This window comes from Lepidochelys olivacea (assembly GCF_965140295.1).
Source record: "Lepidochelys olivacea isolate rLepOli2 genome assembly, chromosome: 11".
Classification (NCBI taxonomy): Eukaryota; Metazoa; Chordata; order Testudines; family Cheloniidae; genus Lepidochelys; species Lepidochelys olivacea.
The window spans coordinates 261,956-285,049 of NC_140421.1; the positions used below are offsets into that span (position 1 = coordinate 261,956).

The 23,094-nt window shown below is 51.2% G+C and overlaps 1 protein-coding gene across 1 annotated transcript in view; it reads right to left on the reverse strand.

Moving 5' to 3' along the window:
- Nucleotides 1-16,493, reverse strand: part of LOC311528178 (unconventional myosin-X-like) — a 269,478-nt gene extending 252,985 nt beyond the window's left edge. The window contains exon 1 of the mRNA XM_084642873.1: nucleotides 16,325-16,493. Within this exon, the coding sequence (XP_084498999.1) occupies nucleotides 16,325-16,345 (21 nt within the window). The 5' untranslated portion in view covers nucleotides 16,346-16,493. The remainder of the gene's footprint in view (nucleotides 1-16,324) is intronic.
- Between the last annotated feature and the right edge of the window lie 6,601 nt (nucleotides 16,494-23,094).

A 23,094-nucleotide genomic window follows, 5' to 3' on the forward strand; every position in this document is an offset into this window, starting at 1 on the left:
GTAGATCCTCTGTCACTCACAGTCCTTAAATCATAATAGGATATCTCTCCTGAAAAGATCCTCTCCACCTCTGCCAGAAATTAGTGGGGCTTAATGCAGGAATTGCTGGGTGAGATTCTCAAACTTTTGTACTGGTGACCCCTTTCATATAGCAAGCCTCTGAGTGTGACCCCCCCCTTATAAATTAAGAACATCTTTTTATATATTTAACACCATTATAAATGCTGGAGGCAAAGCAGGATTTGGGGTGGAGGCTGATAGCTTGTGACCCCCCATGTAATAACCTCACGACTCCCAGTTTGAGAACCCCTGTTCTATGGCTTATGTGATGCAGGAAGTCAGATTTAGATCATCGTGACCCCTTCCGCCCTTAAAAATCTATGACTCAAACACTCAGGGTGTTTCCCTTCCCCTGACTTCTCTGTTGTATGGAGAATGGTCTCTACTACGGTTACTGTACAGTGTAGCCGAACTAGGCATCTGAAAACTGTTATCTATCTAAAGAGAACTTTGTGGGTTCCTGGCCACAGTACAACCTCTGCACTAAGCCATCCTCTCCTCCTGGCCTCAGCTGGCTTTGTGGTTACAAACCATGCACCAAAAATTAAGCCAGAGAGGTCCACGTGATCCAGACAGCCAGAATCAGGTTTCAACAAATGCAGTTTTCAGCAGATTGATCCAGCTGGTCATGAATAAGTGATAGGACAGATATAAACAGAACTTAGCTAATGGAAGTGAGAGCAGGGGCTCAGGACACCCCAGGCTCTTGTTGGAAGGCAGGTGACCTGATCGGCCTCGGAAGAGCAGAGAGAGGAGGGGATTGAAAACAGCTTTCAGAAAGTGAGTCACATGACAGCTCTGTACATTATTGATGAACTGATGTGGAATAACCGAGCCGAGCATCCTCCCCATGGCCTGCTCATGCCTCAGCTCAACTCTCAGCCCCTCTTATACAAACTCCATTCCCACATTACCCTGGACCAGGTTTCTCAAACTTCATTGCACTGCAACCCACTTCTGACAACCAAAATTACTTCACGACCCCAAGAGGGGGACCAAAGCCTGAGCCTGCTCAAGTCCCACTGCCCTGGGTGTTGAGCCAAAGCCCGAGCCCCACCGCTCTGGGTAGGGGGGCCAAAGCTGAAGCTCAACGGCTTCAGCCTCAGGCAGGGGCCTGCAACCTGGGCCCCACTGCCCTCGGGCTTTGGCTTCGGCCCTGGGCAGTGGGGCTCGGGCTTCAACCCAGGCACAAGCAAGTCTAAGCCAGCCCTGGCGACCACATTCAAAGGGGGTCGCAACCCACTGTTTGAGAACCGCTGCTCTGGACCTTTAGCACACCATGCCCTATGCATGGTAGAGCCTCTCTCTTCCCCTCACCAAACCCCTCCATTTCCTCAGCCCTCACTTCTTTCAGTTGCTCCCAACTTTGGTCCTAGCTACTCCCTTCCTCAGGAGTCATGGCAGTAATAGAGAGCTAGACAAGAGACACCAACTTCACAATACACCTCAGAGTGGACCCAAAGCATACTGAAGTCAATGCAGAGATTCCCATTGCCTTCAGTCAAGCTCTAACCATTAGGCCAGTGTCTCTGAACCTTTCCCGACTACTGTACCCCTTTCAGGTGTCTGATCTGTCTTGCACACCCCAAGTTTCACCTCCCTTAAAAACAATTTGCTTACAAAAAACAAACATACAAAGATGTGTCACAGCCACACTATTACTGAAAAATTCCTGACTTTCTCATTTTTACCATAGAATTATAAAATAAATCTATTGGAATATAAATATTGTACTTACATTTCAGTGTATAGTATATCGAGCAGTATAAACAAGTCATTGTCTGTATGAAATTTTAGTTTTTTACTGACTTTGCTAGTGTTTTCTATGTAGCCTGTTGTAAAACGAGGCAAATCTCTAGATGAGTTGATGTGCCCCCTGGAAGAACTTTGTGTACCCTCAGGGGTATGCATCCCCCTGGTGAGAACCACTGCATTAGGCTCCTGGTGTGAGGAGACCACTGCCTAACATACTGACCAATGTTTTCTCATTATTTCCTCGTACTCCCCCGTCTGACTGTGTCCATCTGTTCTCTAGTCTTAGACTTTCAGCTCTTTGGGGCAGGGGCCATCTTTTCTTCCTGCGTTTGTGCAGCACCAAGCACAGGGGGGTCCTGGGCCATGACTAGGGCTCCTAGGCACGACAGGAATAAGAATGAATACACTCTGCATTCCTCATAACTCACGCTCTGCTGAAAGCAGTTCTGCCCTTGTGGGGTTGGTTTCCACTCCTCCCCTGTGCTCATGCTCTGCTGACATCTCCCCTCAGGTCAGCGGTTTGATTCAAATTACTTTCTGTGGGGCTTCCTTCCACGGCAGCTGCAGGTGGGGGCACAAGGGCTGGGCAACAGGCACATTTTTTTAGTTGAAAAATAAAATCAAACTTTTGTAGATTCCTTTGCAGCCTACGCTTGAGAGATTAAATAATTGGGGTGAACAGCAGCTGCTCACCATGCTGTGAAAAGAAGTGAGTTTTTTACACTGAAGAGCAGCACAGCACATGAGAAAGGGGTCTGGCTTGAGAAGCTACCCGTAGGCCAGCTTGTGGGAGATGCCCCTTTACTCAGTAGTTTTGTTATTCTATCCAAAAGACCCATCAAGTTGGCTTGGCAAGATTTATTGTTATTATTTAAACAGCCCAGGCTGTACACATGGCGCTTCAAAGGAGTAAACAAACAATGCAGTCTGTGCCAAAGAGCTTGCACTGCATGGGCAGACACAGCACAAGAGGTGACCGCAGACAACGGGGGCTAGGAGAAAGAACAAGCTCACACAGCAAGTTAAAGAAGTACGGGCTGGATGAATGCACTATAAGGTGGATAGAAAGCTGGCTTGATTGTCGGGCTCAACAGATAGTGATCAATGGTTCCAGGTTTAGTTGGCAGCCGGTATCAAGTGGAGTGCCCCAAGGGTCGGTCCTCGCGCCGGTTTTGTTCAATATCTTCATAAATGCTCTGGAGGAAGGTATGGATTGCACCTTCAGCAAGTTTGCAGATGACACTAAACTGGGAGGAGTGGTAGATACGCTGGAGGGTAGGGATAGGATAAAGGGGGACCTAGACAAATTAGAGGATTGGGCCAAAAGAAATCTGAGGAGGTTCAACGAGGACAAGTGAAGAGTCCTGCACTTAGGACGGAAGAACCCAATGCACCGCTACAGATTAGGGACTGAATGGCGCGGCAGCAGTTCTGCAGAAAGGACCTAGGGGTTACACTTTTAAAAGTGATGGAGCCATGGCCTCCTGGTCTAGCAACCTGGTGACAAGGCTAGCCAAGTGATAGGAGAGTCAGTCAGTTGGCGGCCCTGAGTTGTAAACAAGATTGGTGACGCTAATCCATGGCACAGAGGCAATTAAGTATTTATAGTAGAGTCCACGATGTCCCAGCAACTTCACTGAGAAGTCACATTAGGGAGGGTTTGTGAATTTCTAACTCTCCAATGGGATGAGTGTTTTGCCATTTATGGTCAGAGTTACTTATGCCAGGTCCCTTTGCTCTTCGCTTCACCCCCACGTCTGTTCTATTCCTCACGCTACCTGGCTCCCTGCCCACATGGCGCTGCTCTCCCCATTCTCTGCATGTACGGTGCTCCCACCTGGTGCCTTCTCCCTCTTGTGAATGGCTTTGGTCCTTGAGGGGAGCTCATGTTTCCTCCCATGTCCCAAAGCTACTAATGCAAGCAACTATGCTGGCTCCTCACCATTGTTTCCAGTTGCTTTTATAGGCATCCACACTTTTCATGCCATTAAGGACAAGGAGGAGGAGGAGACAGGAGTACGACCTGCCAGCAATCTGCAAACCATCAGCAGATGCTCCATAGACCCTAATTTGGGATCATCTGTTCCAGGAACTTGTAATGCTCACTAGTAAGAGCAATTCCATTCTTTTACTAAAGACAGACATTACCCCTACAGGGCTGTAATCGCTAGGAACTCTCTTTTTTTCAGGCTTGAAGATATGTACCATGTTCAGGGCTCGGATTCAGTCAGTATATGCCAGTCTGATGTGCAAGCACCTCTTTCATGCTGCTGCTGCCTGCTTATTCTCCAGGATCTCAGCTTTAATTTTGAAGACAAAACAGTGATTCTCTACCTGTTACGGTTGCCGAGATACACTTGGCTCACATTTTTGAGACTAACCAATGCAGCGACATCTCCCTGCTGGATCAGCGGGTAGTGCTCGATCTGTCGGGGATCGATTTATCGTGTCTCGTCTAGACGCGATAAATCGATCCCCGAATGGCTGCCTGTACTCCACCTCGGCAGGAGGAGTCAACGGAGACGCCACCCCGGTCGACTCACCGCCGTGAGGCTGGCCAGGTAAGTCGAATTAAGATACTTTGACTTCAGATACACGAATAGCTGAAAAGTTCGTGGATGACACTAAGCTGCGGGGAGAGGTAGACACGCTGGAGGGTAGGGAAGGGTCCAGAGTGACCTAGACAAATTAGAGGATTGGGGCAAAAAGAAATCTGACGAGGTTCAACAAGGACAAGTGCAGAGTCCTGCACTTAGGACGGAAGAATCCCATGCACCGCGACAGGCTGGGGACCGACTGGCTAAGCAGCAGTTCTGCAGAAAAGGACCTGGGGATTACAGCGGATGAGAAGCTGGATATGAGTCAGCAGTGCGCCCTTGTTGCCAAGAAGGATAACGGCATATTGGGCTGTATAAGTAGGAGCATTGCCAGCAGATCGAGGGACGTGATCGTTCCCCTCTATTCAGCACTGGTGACGCCACATCTGGAGTATTGCATCCAGTTTTAGAACCCCCACTATGAAAGGGATGTGGACAAATTGGACAATGTCCAGCGGAGGGCAATGAAAATGATCAGGGGGCTGGGGCACATGACTTACGAGGAGAGGCTGAGGGAACTGGGCTTGTTTAGTATGCAAAAGAGAAGAGTGAGGGGGGATTTGATAGCAGCCTTCAACTACCTGAAGGGAGTTTCTAAAGAGGATGGATCTAGGCTGTTCTCAGTGGTACCAGATGACAGAACAAGGAGTAATGGTCTCAAGTTGCAGTGGGGGAGGTTTAGGTTGGATGTTAGGAAAAACTTTTTCACTAGGAGGGTGGTGAAGCACTGGAATGGGTTACCTCGGGAGGTGGTGGAATCTCCTTCCATAGAAGTTTTTAAGGTCAGGCTTGACAAAGTCCTTGCTGGGACGATTTAGTGGGGGATTTGTCCTGCTTTGAGCAGGGGGTTGGACTAGATGACCTCCTGAGGTCCCTTCCAACCCTGATATTCTATGATTCTATGCTTTAGTCAAGCACAAGTTATTAAGAACATAAGAACGGCCATACTGAATCAGACCAAGGGTCCATCCAGCCCAGTATCCTGTCAACCCACAGTGGCCAATGCCAGGTGCCCCAGAGGGAGTGAACTTAATGGGTAATGACCTAGTGATCTCTCTCCTGCTATCCATCTCCACCCTCTGACAAACAGAGGCGAGGGACACCATTCCTTACCCATCCTGGCTAATAACCATTAATGGATTTAACCTCCATGAATTTATCCAGTTCTCTTTTAAACCCTGTTATAGTCCTAGCCTTCACAACCTCCTCAAGTAAGGAGTTCCACAGGTTGACTGTGCGCTGAGTGAAGAACTTCCTTTTATTTGTTTTAAACCTGCTACCCATTAATTTCATTTGGTGGCTCCTAGTTCTTATATTATGGGAACAAGTAAATAACTTTTCCTGATTCACTTTCTCCAACCACTCATGATTTTATATACCTCTATCAGATCCCCCCTTAGTCTCCTCTTTTCCAAGCTGAAAAGTCCTAGCCTCTTTAATCTCTCCTCATATGGGACCCGTTCCAAACCCCGGACCCGTTCCAAACCTACAGCTATTGTACTTGATTCTGGCGTAACTGGGTGAAACTGAATGGCCTGTGCTATACAGGAGGTCAGAGCAGATTATCCAATGGTCCCTTCTGGCCTTAAGCTCTATGAATCTAATTCTGCAATACCCTGTTTGAGATGGGGTGAGCAGCACTGCTCACAGTATCCAGATGAGGCCGCACCACTGACTTATGGGTGGTATGATAATATTTTCCATATTATTCTCCTTCCTATTCATTAAGCATCCTAATATCTTGTTTGCTTCTCGACTGCAGGTTGAATCTTACAGGTTAGAACCTTGTAAGATATTTGAGTAGTTCAATTTTTATCCTCCAGTGTGTGTTACTTTCCTCCACAGCAGGTGCATCCAATGTTACAAAGGAAATGCACTTCCTGCAATATTGTATTAGATCATTTACTGAATAATATGCAATCGTGGAATGAAAGACCACACAGATGCACAAGAAGGCAGAGGGACATTTAAATCTGAATGTCCTGTTTTACAAGATTAAAGTTGTAACTTTAATATTACATTTAAATAGTTAAATTTTCTTTAAAATAAAGGGGACAAAGAAGAAACACAGTGCCCCATTGGCAATCAGCAAGTAAATAATAAGAGAGGTGATAAGCAAAGCCTGAACTGTAAGAAATGGTTTGGTGAGAGATGAAATGGCAGCTGCAGACTGGCCCACAAGAGAGACGTGTGTTTCTCATGTGTTTTCCTTGGAAGGCTTTCGTCCAAGAATTAAGCAGACCCAACCTACAACTAAGCTTATAAGATCTGACAAGGTCACAGCTAATGGGAGCATGGCTGCAGACTGAAGTCCTGGAAAGAGAGTTGACAGGAATAGGAATCGAATCAGCGTCAGAGCCTTCTGCTCTGCAGCCCCTGTGTCAGAAACAAGGCTCCCTGTCTTACCTGAAATGAGATGGAGAGTCACTCCCTTCTTCCATTGCTGTGTGTCCCAGCTTCTCCCTACCTCTGTTGTGGTTTATCACTGAAGAGCATTTTGAGGAGATTCATATAAACTGTAAGATTCTACACAGTAGAGATTTGGCTTGAAGTACACATGCTTGCCCCAGTAATGCAGAGATCACGAAGGTCATTAATTGCATTAATTTGTATTAGAAGATGTGGGTTTGGTTTTACTCACAACTTTCAAGTTGGGCACACAGAGTCCACTAGGTAACCACATCTCACCATTACCTTTCCTCTTCCCCAATTCCATATATTTATTACTCTCTGATTAGACTCTCTAAGCTCTGTGAGGCAACGACTGTCTCTTGCTACTTGTTTGTGCAACACCCACCACAATAAGAAAAGGAGGACTTGTGGCACCTTAGAGACTAACCAATTTATTAGAGCATAAGCTTTCGTGAGCTACAGCTCACTTCCTCAGATGCATATCGTGGAAACTGCAGCAGGCTTTATATATACACAGAGAATATGAAACAATACCTATTCCCACCCCACTGTCCTGCTGGTAATAGCTTATCTAAAGTGATTTCCAGCACAAATCCAGGTTTTCTCACCCTCCACCCCCCCACACAAATTCACTCTCCTGCTGGTGATAGCCCATCCAAAGTGACAACTCTTTACACAATGTGCATGACAATCAAGCTGGGCTATTTCCTGCATAAATCCAGGTTCTCACATCCCCCCCACCCCCATACACACACAAACTCACTCTCCTGCTGGTAATAGCTCATCCAAACTGACCACTCTTCAAGTTAAAATCCAAGTTAAACCAGAACATCTGGGGGGGGGGTAGGAAAAAACAAGAGGAAACAGGCTACCTTACATAATGACTTAGCCACTCCAAGTCTCTATTTAAGCCTAAATTAATAGTATCCAATCCAATCTAAGTCATTATGCAAGGTAGCCTGTTTCCTCTTGTTTTTTCCTACCCCCCCCCCCCAGATGTTCTGGTTTAACTTGGATTTTAACTTGAAGAGTGGTCAGTTTGGATGAGCTATTACCAGCAGGAGAGTGAGTTTGTGTGTGTATGGGGGTGGGGGGGATGTGAGAACCTGGATTTATGCAGGAAATAGCCCAGCTTGATTGTCATGCACATTGTGTAAAGAGTTGTCACTTTGGATGGGCTATCACCAGCAGGAGAGTGAATTTGTGTGGGGGGGTGGAGGGTGAGAAAACCTGGATTTGTGCTGGAAATCACTTTAGATAAGCTATTACCAGCAGGACAGTGGGGTGGGAATAGGTATTGTTTCATATTCTCTGTGTATATATAAAGCCTGCTGCAGTTTCCACGATATGCATCTGAGGAAGTGAGCTGTAGCTCACGAAAGCTTATGCTCTAATAAATTGGTTAGTCTCTAAGGTGCCACAAGTCCTCCTTTTCTTTTTGCGAATACAGACTAACACGGCTGCTACTCTGAAACCCACCACAATGGGGCTGTGATCCCAATTAACGCCTCTGGGTGCTACTGCGATATAAACAACAACAGTATTTGCCTCCATCCCATTGCACACTCTGCCACCAACACTGCCTGAACGAGCGACAGAAGTGTGGGATGCTTTAGGGTAATGGCTACCTTGCAAGTAGGACCAGTACCTTCATCACCAAGAGCTGGAGAACTGTGTTTTAAGCAGCAATACTCCTGTCTCCGTCTGACATGTAGCTAACTGGTTGAATGTAAAGACATGTTCACTAGCTTGTAACTACAGGACCCCTCCCTGGATGCTGGGCTGCTGTCTGCAGAGGGTGCTTCTGGGAACAGTTCTAGGACCTGGGAAAGTGTGGCTCAGAATAGATCAAATTGTTCCCTATGAACTAGAGCAAGGACTTCAAAGCCCTCTCCTATGGGAGATCTGAGGATTCCCTGCCACACCACACCTCCTCCTCCACACAACAGCCCCCGTATTCCTATAGCAGGAAGATGCAGAATCTCTGAGTCGCTTCTCCTTCCAAGGCATTTCCTAGCCCAGCAGCTGTTAACACATGGGTGCTCTGCTCACTATTATCTGGAGCAAGGGGATGTCACATGAGGTCAATGTCAACAAAGTCAGAGTTATCTAACCATTCCCTTTTCTCACCCAGAGAAGAACCAATCACAGCAGATAAGGTACAGTGGATCCCTCCTGTGCGTCTGTCCACCATCCATCTCTCATGGATTCTACCTTACCTGAATGGGGGCTAGGGGGCCAAGACACCTGAAGGAGAATTTCTAATTGAATACGTCCAACCAATGACCAAGTCACTCCTTTAATTACCAAGGTGTCTCCCTGCAACAGCAGGGGATTGGATTCAGTGACATAGAAGGTCCCTTCCAGTCCTACATAGAAAGGAACAAGCATTAACCAGGCCCACTGAATTAAGTGGCACAGTGAGCCAGCAAATTTATCACTGCATCATCCCAGTGGGATGCACAGTTCCTCCCTCTACAAACAGAATCAGCTGAATGCTGCAAAAAAAAAAAAAAAAAAGCCTTTTAGTCTGTGATAAGTCCTCTGCTGGAATCAGCTTGTGAGAGCCATTTTCCTGCCACCTGTTCGAAACTCTCAGTCTGCTCAAATAATTTGCAAACCAGAGGAGGCTGGACTCATCAGATAAGTTGGTTATCGTGACTTGCTTGGCCCATTATTCTATGCTCATGCAGCTTCAGTACAGCCTCCTATGAGGGCAAATAAGCCAAGACTCTTTTCCAAGCCCACGTGCACACCCAGTGACAACCATTCCTTTCATCACTAACACAGTGGCAGGTACTAGTGCAAAGGGAACAGGCAGGGGACGATTGAGGTTACAGGCTTTGGAACACAAGGAGCTCCCAGGCTGGAAATGTGAACAACACAGACCTTCCCAGAAGTTCAGTACTTGCATGTAAGACTCCAGAAGAAGAAAAAGGTGAGTGGTGTTTGTTTTGTTAAGCAATTTCTGCTACATTCTCCCAAAATTCAGTTCCTATTACCCCTCCTTCAGGTCCCAAGGAACCAGAGCACCAGCCATCACTCACCCTAGCAGAGGCCAGGACAGCTGCAGCTCTCATTCCCTGGGCACCCAGGGAAAAGCAGCACAAACTAATGAAACACAGTTTTAAACTGGCAGAGACTTTTCCCCCTTGGTAATCTTACAAAGCTGTTTGGAGGATTTATTTGAAAATAGCAGCAAAAAAAGCTTTGCATTTTATGTTAAGGGGAAAAGGAGAGATGCCTAGCCCCTAAAACGCTGGCACTCCCAGCCTGCCAGCGACCACATGAATACAAAGGGCTTGTCTACATGGGGACACTCCAGAAAGTTAAGATAAATCCACTAAAGGTGTGACATTAACACACCTAAGGTAAAGTACATTAAACCCCTGTGGGGGTTTAACCCATGCTCTCATTCAGAAATAACACCACCCGGCTCTTGTGCAGCATTCTTCATCAGCAGCTCTCCAAATGCCTTAGACAGGGAGTCAGTGTCATTGTCCTTATTTTATACATGGGGAAACTAAGGCACTGGGAGGTTAAAGTGACTTACCCAAGGTCATCCAGCTGGCCAGTGGCTGAGCTGGGAACAGAATCCAGGTCCCAGCATCTCAGGCCAAGGTTCTAGCTATGATGAAACACGGCCTTAGTGCACTGTAATTTAATCCTCCTTCCAGTAAGCTACGGCCATGTGACTTCTGAATGGAAGCATCCACACAGGGGTTTAATGCGATTTAAATTCACACCTTTAATTTATTCGTCTTTACTTTCCTGAGAGTTCCTGTGCAGAAAAGCCCTAAGAGGAACATGTCAGTGACTGCAACAGATGCATCTTGTCAGTACAGACTGACCCTGGGACTAAACCAGCGGCCATTGCCTGACTGCAAAGAACGGAAGAGGGAAGGGCGCAGCGTCTCCTTTAACCCCAGTCCTAACATTCCTGCTCCTCAAGGGGAGTCAGAGAGCGAGTCACATCCTCTGGGTCTCACCCACATCCTGCCCACATGCCAGACACGCAGAGAAAGCAGAGCTCCTCATCCTCCCTGCAGTGCTGGTCAGCATGAGCCCCTCCCCCTCAGGGCATGGAGCACACTGCACCAGCCGTGCAGGAAGGCAGCCGAGTGAAGACACCATTTCAGCTCCTCTCTGTAGCCACATGATGCTGCTGATGTAGAGATCCTAAACCTTGCATCTGGCTGACCTGTGCTTGGCATACGACTGGGGAAGGAGGCAAAGGCAGCCGTGCACCACTTCTCTGTTCTCCTGATCCCCCAGAAACCATTGGGGGTGATTTGGCCCTTGCTCTAAATTAAGGTAGCCTCCAGGTAGCTCTACTTTACAGCCATCTGCAGTAGGCCTCCAAAGGGCCATCCCAGGAGCCAGTGATCACAGAGCACACTGCAGTCTGTCCACCCCCCACCATGGCTCCCTGTCCCAGGAGGCAGTAAGAGGCATGGTGAAAAGCTGGTCACACTATCTCTACGCCACCCAAAAAGAAAGGGAGTACTTGTGGCACCTTAGAGACTAACAAATTTATTTGAGCATAAGCTTTCGTGAGCTACTCTGTCACCCAGTGGTTTCTCACCATCAAGCAATTCCCAGCTGGCCAGCTAGATCTACTCTACCTAAGGCTGCTTTGCACCACTGGGGCAGCAGGAAGCCACCTTATCATGTTGTAGGCCCTAGCCCATAATCTTTGGGATCAGTTTACAAAGGATCCAGTTGGTTCTTCCTATCTGGAATGCTGCATTGCCCTGTGCTTATCACATGGTGTTTACACTGAGTGCCTTGGAGACCAGCAAGGACACTGGACTTCAAGTTATCCAATGTGAGAGGTGACCTACCCCATACCTCCTCAGATCAATAGAGCCCTGTGGACACAAAATTCATATCTGCATCTGATCTGTGATCCGCAAACATGGCCCATGGATATAAAGTGGACATCCGCAGATTTGCAGGGCTCTAGGTACAAAATTTTTATCCGCATCCGATCCACAAACATGGTCCATGGATACCTGCATCCGTGGATATCCACAGCCGCATCCTCAGATATCCGCAGCTATAAAGCGGATACCTGCAGATTTGCAGGGCTCTATAGATCAATTCCCTGGAATAGATTCCACCCCTCCTGCAGCATAAATGGGGTGGAGTTGCCCCCGGTGAAAATCCCAGTGCAATGCAGCACAGGACTCCAACACAGCCCCTGCATACCTGCACACAATGCCCAGCACATCAGGGGAGAGGGTGAAGAGCTCCAGCTGTTCTGGTCATTGGGGAAAGGTAAAAGCCACATTCATACACACAGACCATGTTTCCTGTGAGTGCAGCTCAGAGTCCGGCCCTTGTCTAAGAGATGAGCTTGCCCTCATTCACCTTGTCTCCACTTGGATCTGTCAAACCCACGATTCCCTGCAGCTGCAGTGGGGGAAGCTGTAGCATAGCCAAGGCTCAGGCATTTGCACAACCATGTCCCCAAGCCCATGTACGCAGCAAATGGCTTTGTCTACTTGGGGTCACATACATGCCTAGATAGGCCAGGTTAGGCAGATGATGACGGGCTGGGTCCTGCTGGGAGGCGAAGAGCTGAAAGAGACACACATTTAGAGGATGCTGGGATTCTGCTTCAACCTCCCAACTCCATGTAGCCTCTTCCCTAGTCAGTGTGTCAAGCTCCTCAGTGGCTGGTTCTGCTGTTGAGAGGGTAGGAATTTCCCAGCAGCCGAGGGGGTGGAAAAGAGGCTTTGATCAAGGGGCCCCCACCACAGATAGTGAGTTCCATCTAATTAGATGCAGACACCACAGGCTCCCAGTACCATTAGGTTAATCAGCTAATGGATGCAGCAGCCCCTGACCATGTGCTCTGCAGAGAGACCCTGGGGGCAGAGGCCTCCACCAGGAATCTGTGAAAACATCTGTTCTGATAAAGACAGCAGAAGTGGGAGACGGGACAGGACTAAGCCCGTTAACTCAGCTGCTCCATCTAACCACTGTCAACAGATAAGTTTCAGAGTAACAGCCGTGTTAGTCTGTATTCGCAAAAAGAAAAGGAGTACTTGTGGCACATGATCTCTGTGTGTATATAATATCTGCTGCAGTTTCCACGGTATGCATCCGATGAAGTGAGCTGTAGCTCACGAAAGCTCATGCTCAAATAAATTGGTTAATCTCTAAGGTGCCATTAGTACTCCTTTTCTTTTTGCGAATACAGACTAACACGGCTGTTACTCTTAAACCTGTGGCACCTTAGAGACTAACCAATTTATTTGAGCATAAGCTTTCGTGAGCTACAGCTCACTTCATCGGATGCATGATGCAGATAATTCCCTCAAGTCTGGCAGAACCAGGGGGTCCCGCTTTACCTAGTGCGAGGGACACAGCAGGCAGACACAGGGTTTAATGTCCTGGAAACCAATGCAGGGTGGGAAACTTCCAGCATGAATCAAGGAAAACTGAAGATCAGCTCAGTCAGAGGCAGAGACCCCCAGCAGGAGGCTTACAGAGTTCAGCTCTAGACCCCTTCACTAGATAGAGGCTGCCATGCCCAAGCAATTCAGACATCTGGTGCCATCTCCAGTGATTAGGAAAGGGAGGGAGCCACTTGCAAACACACAACATCCTTCGCCAAGGGAAGTCCTAGGTCTAGGCTCAAAATGCAGATTCACTGGCCAAAGGGGGAGAAAAAGAGAGAAAAAAAACTTAGGGAGGGTCTAGGTCTCTAGGGTGCCAGTCACTGCAGTAGCTAGGCACCCTTACACCCAGGCCTCAATTTCCTTTTGGAAAATGGGGGAACCTTGCTTTGCAGAGCCTGCCAGGCTCATTAGAGGTTCACAAAGCATTTGAGAGGCCCAATGAAGAGAGCTGTGACAAAGGAGTAAAGAACTGGTGTGCCTGTCTAGTGGATGTAGGTGTGATAATGCAGGAGTCCAAGCCATCTGCTGGCACGAAGGTGACCGGGGAACAGCACTGAGGAGAGGCAGGGGAAGCAGAGACAGGCTCCACTGTGCTGCACACTCCCACACAGTGTCAAAACTCAGCTTCAGACCTGGGCCACGTGCAGACAGCAGAGCTGCAACATGAACATACAGGGCCGAACAGAAGCAGGAGGAAGCCCTGGGCTTCCAAAGCTCCCTTAGGGGGAGTAAACAGACATCCTAGCAGTCCCTGGGTACCCACAGCTCTGACACAGTGAATCCCTTCTCCCCTCTCTCCCAAAGAGCTCCTTCACCCTGAAATATGAGAACTACATGCATTTGGAGCTCATTCTCTCTCAGCAGTTCCCCCAGCACCTATTGCTGCTTACAGGGCTTCTGCAGGCCTCACTAGATGTCACCTGAGAGGAAAGACCCAAGCAGCCCCTCCCACCCACAAACAAAACCCATATCCCTTCACTTCCCCTCTCAGCATCTGCGCATTCAAAATTAAAAGTAAGACCCCAGATCCACACAGCAAGGGCACCTACAGTGTGGGCTATTCCTCCAAACAAGGGGCAGGGCAAAGAGACAGGGTGGGGGAAGGGGTAGCAGGCACCATGAGCTGCTCCATGCTGGGGTCTGAACCACAACCCCCAGTATCCCCCATTAAGTGTGGGGAACAGTTACCTGCCATGGTGCTAACGTTACATACATACACTTTGCGACTCTGGACTGCTCTGCCAGGGCACAGGGCATGGAGGGTTAGATACACTGGGCCAGACCATCAAGGTCATGTCCTGCATCCAGCAGCAACTAACACCGGATGTTTCAGAGGAAGGCAAGACTCCCACAATGCATCTGGCCAAATGTTCCATGCTTCCCATTGGGTGACTTCTCCCTAGATCCTGGGGGGCTTAGCTGACATTCTAAGGCAGGAGGTCTGACTCCCCATCTCGACAGCAAATAACAGCACCATCGGCAATCGCAGCATCAACAGGCTCATAGCACTCACCCCACTCTCACCCTCCCGGTATCCCCCACATCCTCCACAGCTGCTAACATCACCGTGGGCTCTGACCCTTTTCCCTCAGTGCAGGATCTATGCTGGGCAGCTGCTCCAGTGCCCCACACTTTGCAGCGTGGATGCACGTTGCCCTAGACACACCAGGACTGTTGGAAGATGCCCACACTACACCGTTCAGCCCAGCAGTCATGGCAGGCCACTGAGCATACTCAAGTGATGCCACAGGGGTGGCGGTTTACTGAGACCTGTCAAAATTGTGACTAGGGCCTCCACTAGGTGGTCTTTTAGACAGTGAACACAGAAACGGTCAGACCAATAGTGCGTCCAGTCCAGCAGCCTGTCTTTCAACAGCAACCGGTGCCAGGTGCTCCAAAGGCAATGAACAGAGCAGGGCAGTTTATCAAGTGATCCATCCTCTGTCATCCAGTCACAGCATCTGGCAGTCAGAGGTTAAGGATACTCAGAGCATGGGACTGCATCCCTGACCATCTTAGCTAATAGCCAGTGATGGACCTAACTTCCATGAACTTATCTAGTTCTTTTTTGAACCCTGTTATAGTTTTCGCCTTCACAACATCCGCTGGCAAAGAGTTCCCCAGGCTGTCTGTGAGACTGTGAAGAAATACTTCCTTTTGTGTGCTTTAAACCTGCTGCCTGTTAATTTCATTGGGTGACCCCTAGTTCTTGTGTTATGTGAAGGGGTAAATAACACTTCCCTATTCCCCTTCTCCACACCAGGCATGATCTTGTAGACCTCCATCATATAGCTCCAGGGCTCAGTGGCCCTTTGGGCAGAAGCCGTGCTTTCCCCCATGGCTCCCCAAACCATGAGGCTGTTAGCCTTACTGATGACCATGATCAGCCCCCTGAACTGACACACTCAGCAAGATACTTTCCCAGCCCCAAAGAGATTCCAGTCAAAGGATTCCCATCCCCAGAACACGACCCTGGCCGGCTATACAGCAAACCTCCGGCGTGGCTCCACATCCGGGGAAAGCCGAGCGTTGCCTCTGGTTAGCTCTGCATCTACTGGCCCTGAGTTTGCAAGACCTCTTGGTTCTCGTTCTGGGATAGTGCGAGCAGGAGGCTGTCACATCTCTGTGGAGTCTGGACCCGGACCCTGCCCCTTCCCTCCCGCCACCAACACCCTCACACGCGCGCTCTGCACGAAGTCTTGGGCTGGTTTTTGCAGCCTCCCCTCAGCTGGGGAATCCGCCCAGCCCCTAGCCGGCTCCGATGCCCTTCTCCAAGCCTTTCCCAACGCCGCACAATGCAACAGAGCCGGGGCTGAGGGGAGTTTGCCTCGGCTCCCGCAGGGCGCTGCTGCATCCAGAGGCTGCAGGAGGACAGGAGAGGCTGGAGCCGGTTATTCAGGGCTGCGGCTGCAGCGAGAGCTCGGCGGTCGGGGCAAGACCTGGCAGCTCAGAGGGAAGCGAGGGAGCTCAACCTCGGCCCCCAAGGGTGGTTTCTCTTCCCCAGCTGGGGGAGGTCGCTGTGGGGCCAGGTTTTCCCGCACCCCGTAAGCATGGCCCCGCTGCCCGCCTCTGAAACTCGGCGCTTCCTACCGCTCGGAAGAAGTTTTCCATTTGCAGCTCTCCCGCCTGGTCCCCCGGAGCCGGGTGTCTGTCCGGGCGCAGCCCAGGTGGCAGGAGAGGCTGCAAGCCTTCAGAGCCGGAGCGGGGCCGGCCACGGGCAGCTGATGTCTGCAGCGCACGGCCGCATCCGCGGCTCGCGGCGGGCGGGCAGCGCGTGTCCGTGGGAGGCGCAGCGCGGGGCGGTGGGTTGCGCAGCGCGTGTCCGTGGGAGGCGCAGCGCGGGGCGGTGGGTTGCGCAGCGCGTGTCCGTGGGAGGCGCAGCGCGGGGCGGTGGGTTGCGCAGTGCGTGTCCGTGGGAGGCGCAGCGCGGGGCGGTGGGTTGCGCAGCGCGTGTCCGTGGGAGGCGCAGCGCGTGTCCGTGTGGGGCGCAGGGAGGCGACCCCAGCCCACGCGCGCCGGGTCTGAGCCGCCCGCGGGACCCGCACCCAGCAGCCCTCGGCTGGCTCCGCCCCGCGCCGCCTCATTGGAGCCGAGCGCGGCGGGCGGCACCTCCCTGCCCAGAGCAGCGCCGGGCACCGAGGCCCCCGGTCCCCGCCCCACCCGCGAGCCGGAGCTCGGCCCGGCCCCCGGCCCCCTGGGCTCTGTCTGCGGGCTCCCCGGGGCGCAGACACGGGAGCTGGGCCTGGCCCCGTTTCCCAGCGCTGGGCTCCAGCGGCACAGAACCGGGGGTCCTGGGAGCCGAGCCCCAAAGCTGGGCAAAGCCCCGGCGGGGCTGGCACGAGGCCCAGGGGGCCTGAGCTGCACGAGCCGGGGCAGCGCAGGGGAACTCGGAAAGGCTGGGCCAGCGAGCGGCACTCCCAGCCGGCAGGACAGTGTCCCGTCCCCCCTTCTCCGGCAGGGAAGGCGGCCTGGAGGCACATGAGTGACCGCCGGCGCTGGAATTACAGGGCGGTGCCACACCCCCGGCTTGAAGTGGTTGCATTATACACAGAGTTCACAGTTCGGTGCAGCGGCTCTCACCGCCCCCCCGCCTCACAAACTGTTCCAGCACCATAGGGGGAGAAGGCTGCACCATAGGGGGGAGAAGGCTGCACCATAGGGGGGAGAAGGCTGCACCATAGGGGGAGAAGGCTGCACCATAGGGGGGAGAAGGCTGCACCATAGGGGGAGAAGGCTGCACCATAGGGGGGAGAAGGCTGCACCATAGGGGGAGAAGGCTGCACCATAGGGGGAGAAGGCTGCACCATAGGGGGGAGAAGGCTGCACCATAGGGGGAGAAGGCTGCACCATAGGGGGGAGAAGGCTGCACCATAGGGGGAGAAGGCTGCACCGGAGACGTCTGGAAACACAGGGACACACCTACACACACACACAGACAGTGCCCCTTAGACTGCAAGCTCTGCAAGGAAGGTACTGTCTTGCTCTCTCCCCCTGGGCAGCCCCAGCATAATGGGGCCCACTCCTGTTCCAGGCCTCTGGGCACTACCCCACCATCAGCGCCCAGTACTAATTCAGCCTGTGCAGACACAAACATATGGACAAACACAGAGATGCATGGTCACTTGATACGCACTCTTCCTACACACACACAACTCCCGCACAGAGCTGGGTGCCAAAGATTTCTAGTTTAAGATTCACAGAGATTTTGTTTCACTGTACTTACTCATTTAAATTAGGCTTTAAGAATTGACAAATGGTTTTAGTGAAATAACAGCCTTTTGGGGTCAATAAAGGAACTAGAGAAGGAGAGAAGAATGGGATGGGGGAGCTGAGTGAGAGAAGGATAGTGATAATGCAGACAAGGATGCTCATCTATTACTCCTGTCTTGCTCTTTCCATTGCTTCCCTGTCCACACCTGTATCCTGCTGCTCAGCGATAAACACCATCCCCTTCCCCCACGCACACAAACGCCTCCTTGCCCTACATCACACACACATTTAGAAAGCGACTACAAGCTTTTAAAGGCATGAGTATAGGTGGCCATATTATGCTCCAGAGCCACGGGACACCTGGATCTTGCACACAACACCCACCGAGTGCTTTACCAAAGAGGTATTTGAGAAATGCTTCTGGATCACTTGGTCAGGTGGGCAGTGGGCTAATTTGAACACATTTTAATATAGCCAAAAGCAAGGTCATACGTCTAGGAACAAAGAACATAAGTCACACTTACAAGATGGAAAGCGGTGGTACTGGAAAGGACTTATTGTCGTAAATAACCAATTGAACTTCCTCTTACAGTGCAATGCTGCAGCTAAGAGAGCAAATGCAATCCTTGAATCTATAAACGGGAATATCGAGTAAGAGCAGGGAGCTGTTATCTCTGGATACAGCATTAATGAGACTGACACTGGGATACTGAGTTCTGGTGTCCACACTCTAACAAGCAGGGCCGGATTAACCTTTTGTGGGCCTGGCACCAAACATATTTGTGAGCCCCCATGGTGGCAATGGAGCATGGTGTGCGGAGGTCAGTCCCCGGAGTGAGGGGTCAGCCAGAGGCAATGGGGCCTGGCATAGCAGGGAAAGCCCCGCTCCGCCCAGTGTGAGGGCACTGTTTACAAACCGGCAGTTGCCAGACGCACAGTGGCCAGCCTGGCCCTGTGCTGCCAGTGTGCCCATTCCCCTTGGCCACACAGCCCCTTCCCCCGCCCAACACCTCCTGACTTCCTATGGCCAGATCCCACCCAGACCCACTATGCCCAGTGCCCCCCAAGGCCCACCCACAAATGCACAGTGCCCTGCCCAGCTTCCCCCTGCCCACAGCCCCACTACAACTGCCCAGCACCCCCCACAGAACCCCCCACTCCCTAGTGCCCCAACACACATAGATCTTCCCCACCCCCTCACAGCCCAGCACCCCCCCAGGCTCCCTACAGACTCACTCCCCCATGCCCTGCCTCCCGGCCGCACTCACCAGCCCTGCTGCCGGGTTGAGCTGGCAGCGCAGCCAGGGCCGGTCCCAGGGCTCAGAAGTAGCGCAATCAGCTAGGCCAGGACCTGCCCTGGCTGGGGTCCCTCAAGACGCACTTGCCTGGAGGGGCCCAGCCAAGCCCCCCACACTGTCTCCCCCTCCACCTGGCAGAGACTGGCCAGGCTTCTGCACCAGTCCCAGGCGGCTCGGCTCCGGGGAGACAGGTGGGGCCCCTCAGGTGGTGGGGGAGCAGAGACTGCCCGGAGCCAGAGGTGCACTGGGGTTCAGTCAGGGGGCTGAGAGGAGCAGGGGGGTGTGGCTAGGGAGCAGAGAGGAGTCCTTGGCCAGCTGGCGGGCAGGCCGAGAGGAGCAAGGGGTGGCTGGGGAGAGCCAGCGGGGTCTTGGGGCACAGTGCAAGCAGAGCAGGCCAGAGCCCCTTCTGAGCATGGGCCCGGCTCCACTGAGCCACTGTAAACCTGGCACTGCTAACAAGCATGTTGAAAAATTGGAATGGGTTAAAAAAAGCTATCAGAAGGATTCAAGGTCTTGAAAACTTGGCTTCTAGTGAGAGACTAAAGAAGCTAAAGTTTATCTATGAGATGATTAAGAGGTGACTCAGTCTGTAAATACCTACATCCCCAGGAGGAGATTTCTGATAGGAGAGGGATCTTTAGTCTAGTGGCTAGGAGCTGAAGTGAGACAAATTCAGACTAAATATAAGGCACACATTTTTTAACAGTGAGGGTAGTTAACCATCTGAGCAGTTTATAGCAGCATGTGATGATTGTCAATTATCTGAAGTCATATGGCCTGTGTTGTGTGGGAGGTCAGATTAAGGTGATCATAGTGGTCCCTTCTGGCCTTAAAAATCTATTAAGCTAAATAGAGATATTTTAAACATCGGGATTGTTAGGGCCAGTAATTCATGATGGACCAGGGCTAACGACAAGTGCTGCATCCCACTGGAAAGGAAGGATTAGCAGCTTCTTTGCCATTGGATGAAGCACCTCTTTCTAACCTGACAATTTCTGAGATTCTGGATCTCAAACCAGTCACTTGTCCAGAACTGAATATTGCCAGTGTTCAGCTGCAGGTCAATGGAGTTGGGGCAGGGCGGGGAGAAACAAATTCGTAGCAAGTTTTTAAAAACAAAATGGCAACTGCCTGTCCTGAGGTCTGTAATGGGAGAAGCAGTCCTGGCCTAGATGGGTTAGTGGGCAGAATTGCGTGACAAATGCATTGCCACCACCAGCTACTGGAAATGGTTTAAACGCAAAGCCAACACCCGAGAGTGAAACACTGTGTGTGTCTGCTCCATGGTACCTAGTGCTCCATTTGACATCCCAACCTCTCCAGAGCAGCATTTCCCAAGCCTTTTCCTGATTAGTCCAGGTACCTCAAAGAGGCAGGACAAAGCGTGGGATGCACTCACGGTGAAGCACTGTTTGGGCAGACCTGGGCGGGAGGGTCTCTTCATGACTCTTTGGCAGTTCATGTACAAATGGATCTTTGCTGTGCCAGAAGAGTATTGAACTGAAAGAGCATCTGAGCTGTCCCTGTGGCAGCCAGCCCAGGATGAGAACAACCCATGAGACAGAGGGGCCCACTGTCATTCCTCAGGATCAGAGTAAAAAGGAAGGAACCTGGCAAAGGGAGGACAAAACACAGGTGTGAAAGGGACATGGGTCAGTCACTGAGAAAGGCTGCAAAGAGATTGAACGGTGGGGCCCGCAGGCTGCTGCATGTATCTTTAAGGCAAGTCTGTGAGTCTTCCTGCTCCAGGCCCTGGAGCCCTCCCCACAGCCAGGAGAGGCAGAGGCAGCAGGGTGAGTCAGTTTCCTGCTGTGAGGATTTAACAAGCAGCAAATGTCAATGGTGAGACTGGCAGGGACAAGCAGGAGCAGGAATTCCTCCTGGAAATGAGACAACCCCATTTTCCTCTGCCACGGGGCTGGCACAAGGCAGGGAAGGAGAGTGGCTGGGCGTGAGGCCAGCATGGGCACTCCCACTGCAGGAGGATTAGTGTCTGCAAGGCAGGATCTCGAGGAGGAAACACTGTGACACTTCAGTTCTGCAGCCCACCTGCCCCTGATCCGTTGCCCGCACTCAGGAGGGGGATCCCCCATGGATGGAATAGCCAGCGGAGGGGGCCGCGGGTCAGGATTGAGGGGCATTGTGAGGAATTTGCACAACGCTTGCCTGCTTCGTGCTGGCTCTAGGCTGTGCTGGGAGCTACTGTATTGTAAAATATGCCACACTAGCAGCAGCTCCTCTTTCACATTGTGGGAAGTGATCCATTCCTGTGAGCAGGAGCCAGCCCCCCAGCCTGAGAGGAGAAGCCAGGAGGTCTCTGGTCACTGACCTGATCAGCACTTCAAAGGGCAGAGTGGGCTCCTATTTCCTGCCTCTCTGAAGTGAGATTGCCCTCGAATCTGTGGGATGATGTCACTGGGGTGAGCCAGCCGTGGGGGAGGGGAGGATGCGTCACACAAGGAGATGCCGCCTGGAGCATTGGGAGGCAGGCGAGGAGGAGATGTGTGTGTCTGCATTACATCTCTCTGGCTGCAGCATGAATCCAGCCCGGCTTCCTGCCTTATCATGGGCACAAAATCTCTGCTTTCAGAGAGCAGAGACAGCCCAGGAATGACCTTCCCTGATGCAGGAGACTTCCTGAGAAGGGTCTACCCAAATGCAGCCTGTCTGTGCCCACCCCAGGGGAACACACAGCACATGCAAAGAGCAACTCTGCAGCCAGACTCTGGCAGGAAGTGACTGCATATAGACACGTTTCAGAGTAACAGCCGTGTTAGTCTGTATTCGCAAAAAGAAAAGGAGTACTTGTGGCACCTTAGAGACTAACCAATTTATTTGAACAGACACAGGCTCACGAACACACAACAAATTACACACATGCACACGCATGGAGGGAATCACTCACACAGGGATGGAGAGGGACACATGCCCAGACTCCAGAGACACAGGCACAGGATTCACACTACCAGGCCCTTTGTTCAGTCTGTCCTGACCTCAGGCTCTAAGCAGGGAATGATGCACTGGGACTGCCTTTCATCTTCGGGTTCAGTCCATCTAGTGCTTGGGCATGAGGATGTTTCTAGCCACAGCTCTTCTCCTCCCACATTTCCAAGGTCAAAGGTCATCCGCTGCTCAAAATGTGGGGCCAGAAGAGACCCATCCTCGGGGACAGCCCAGCCCACAGGACCGTAGCTCTGGGTCTAACAGGCCCTGACTGTACTTCGATTAGCTGGGGTAGTCAATTATTTTTTGTCAAGGTCCAAATTTCTTGGTCCAGGTATAGTCAAGGTCCAGACTTCAGAGAAAATAATAATAAAAAGCCAACAATGATAATAAGTAAATAAAAAGATTTTGGGGTGCGTTCAAAAGTGTCTGGCAGTCCGGATTTGGCCCGTGGTCCACCTCCTGACTGCCCCTGGCTTAGGGTGACCTCCTGCCTGTCCCAGGGGGGTGCATAATGCAGCCAATCAAGAGCTTGAGCATTGGCCTGCTAAACCCAGGGTGGTTGTGAGTTCAATCCTTGAGAGGGCCACTTAGGGATCTGGGGCAAAAATTGGGGATTGGTCCTGCATTGAGCAGGGGGTTGGACTAGAAGACCCTCTGAGGTCCCTTCCAACCCTGATATTCTATGATTCTATGATTCTAACATGCTGAGCATTAAGCCCATTCTGCCACCCATGCAAGGGGTTCTGTACAGTGTACACTGGGGACTCTTAACAAAATAAGTCAGGGCCTGTCTTTTCCAGTCAATGACCTTTCTTTCCTTGAAATGTTGGTAGCTGCCTCCTGCCCCAGCCTGCACCCCATACCAACTGGACTCCTGGCCTCTGCCTGCCCCTGCCTATTCCTCAC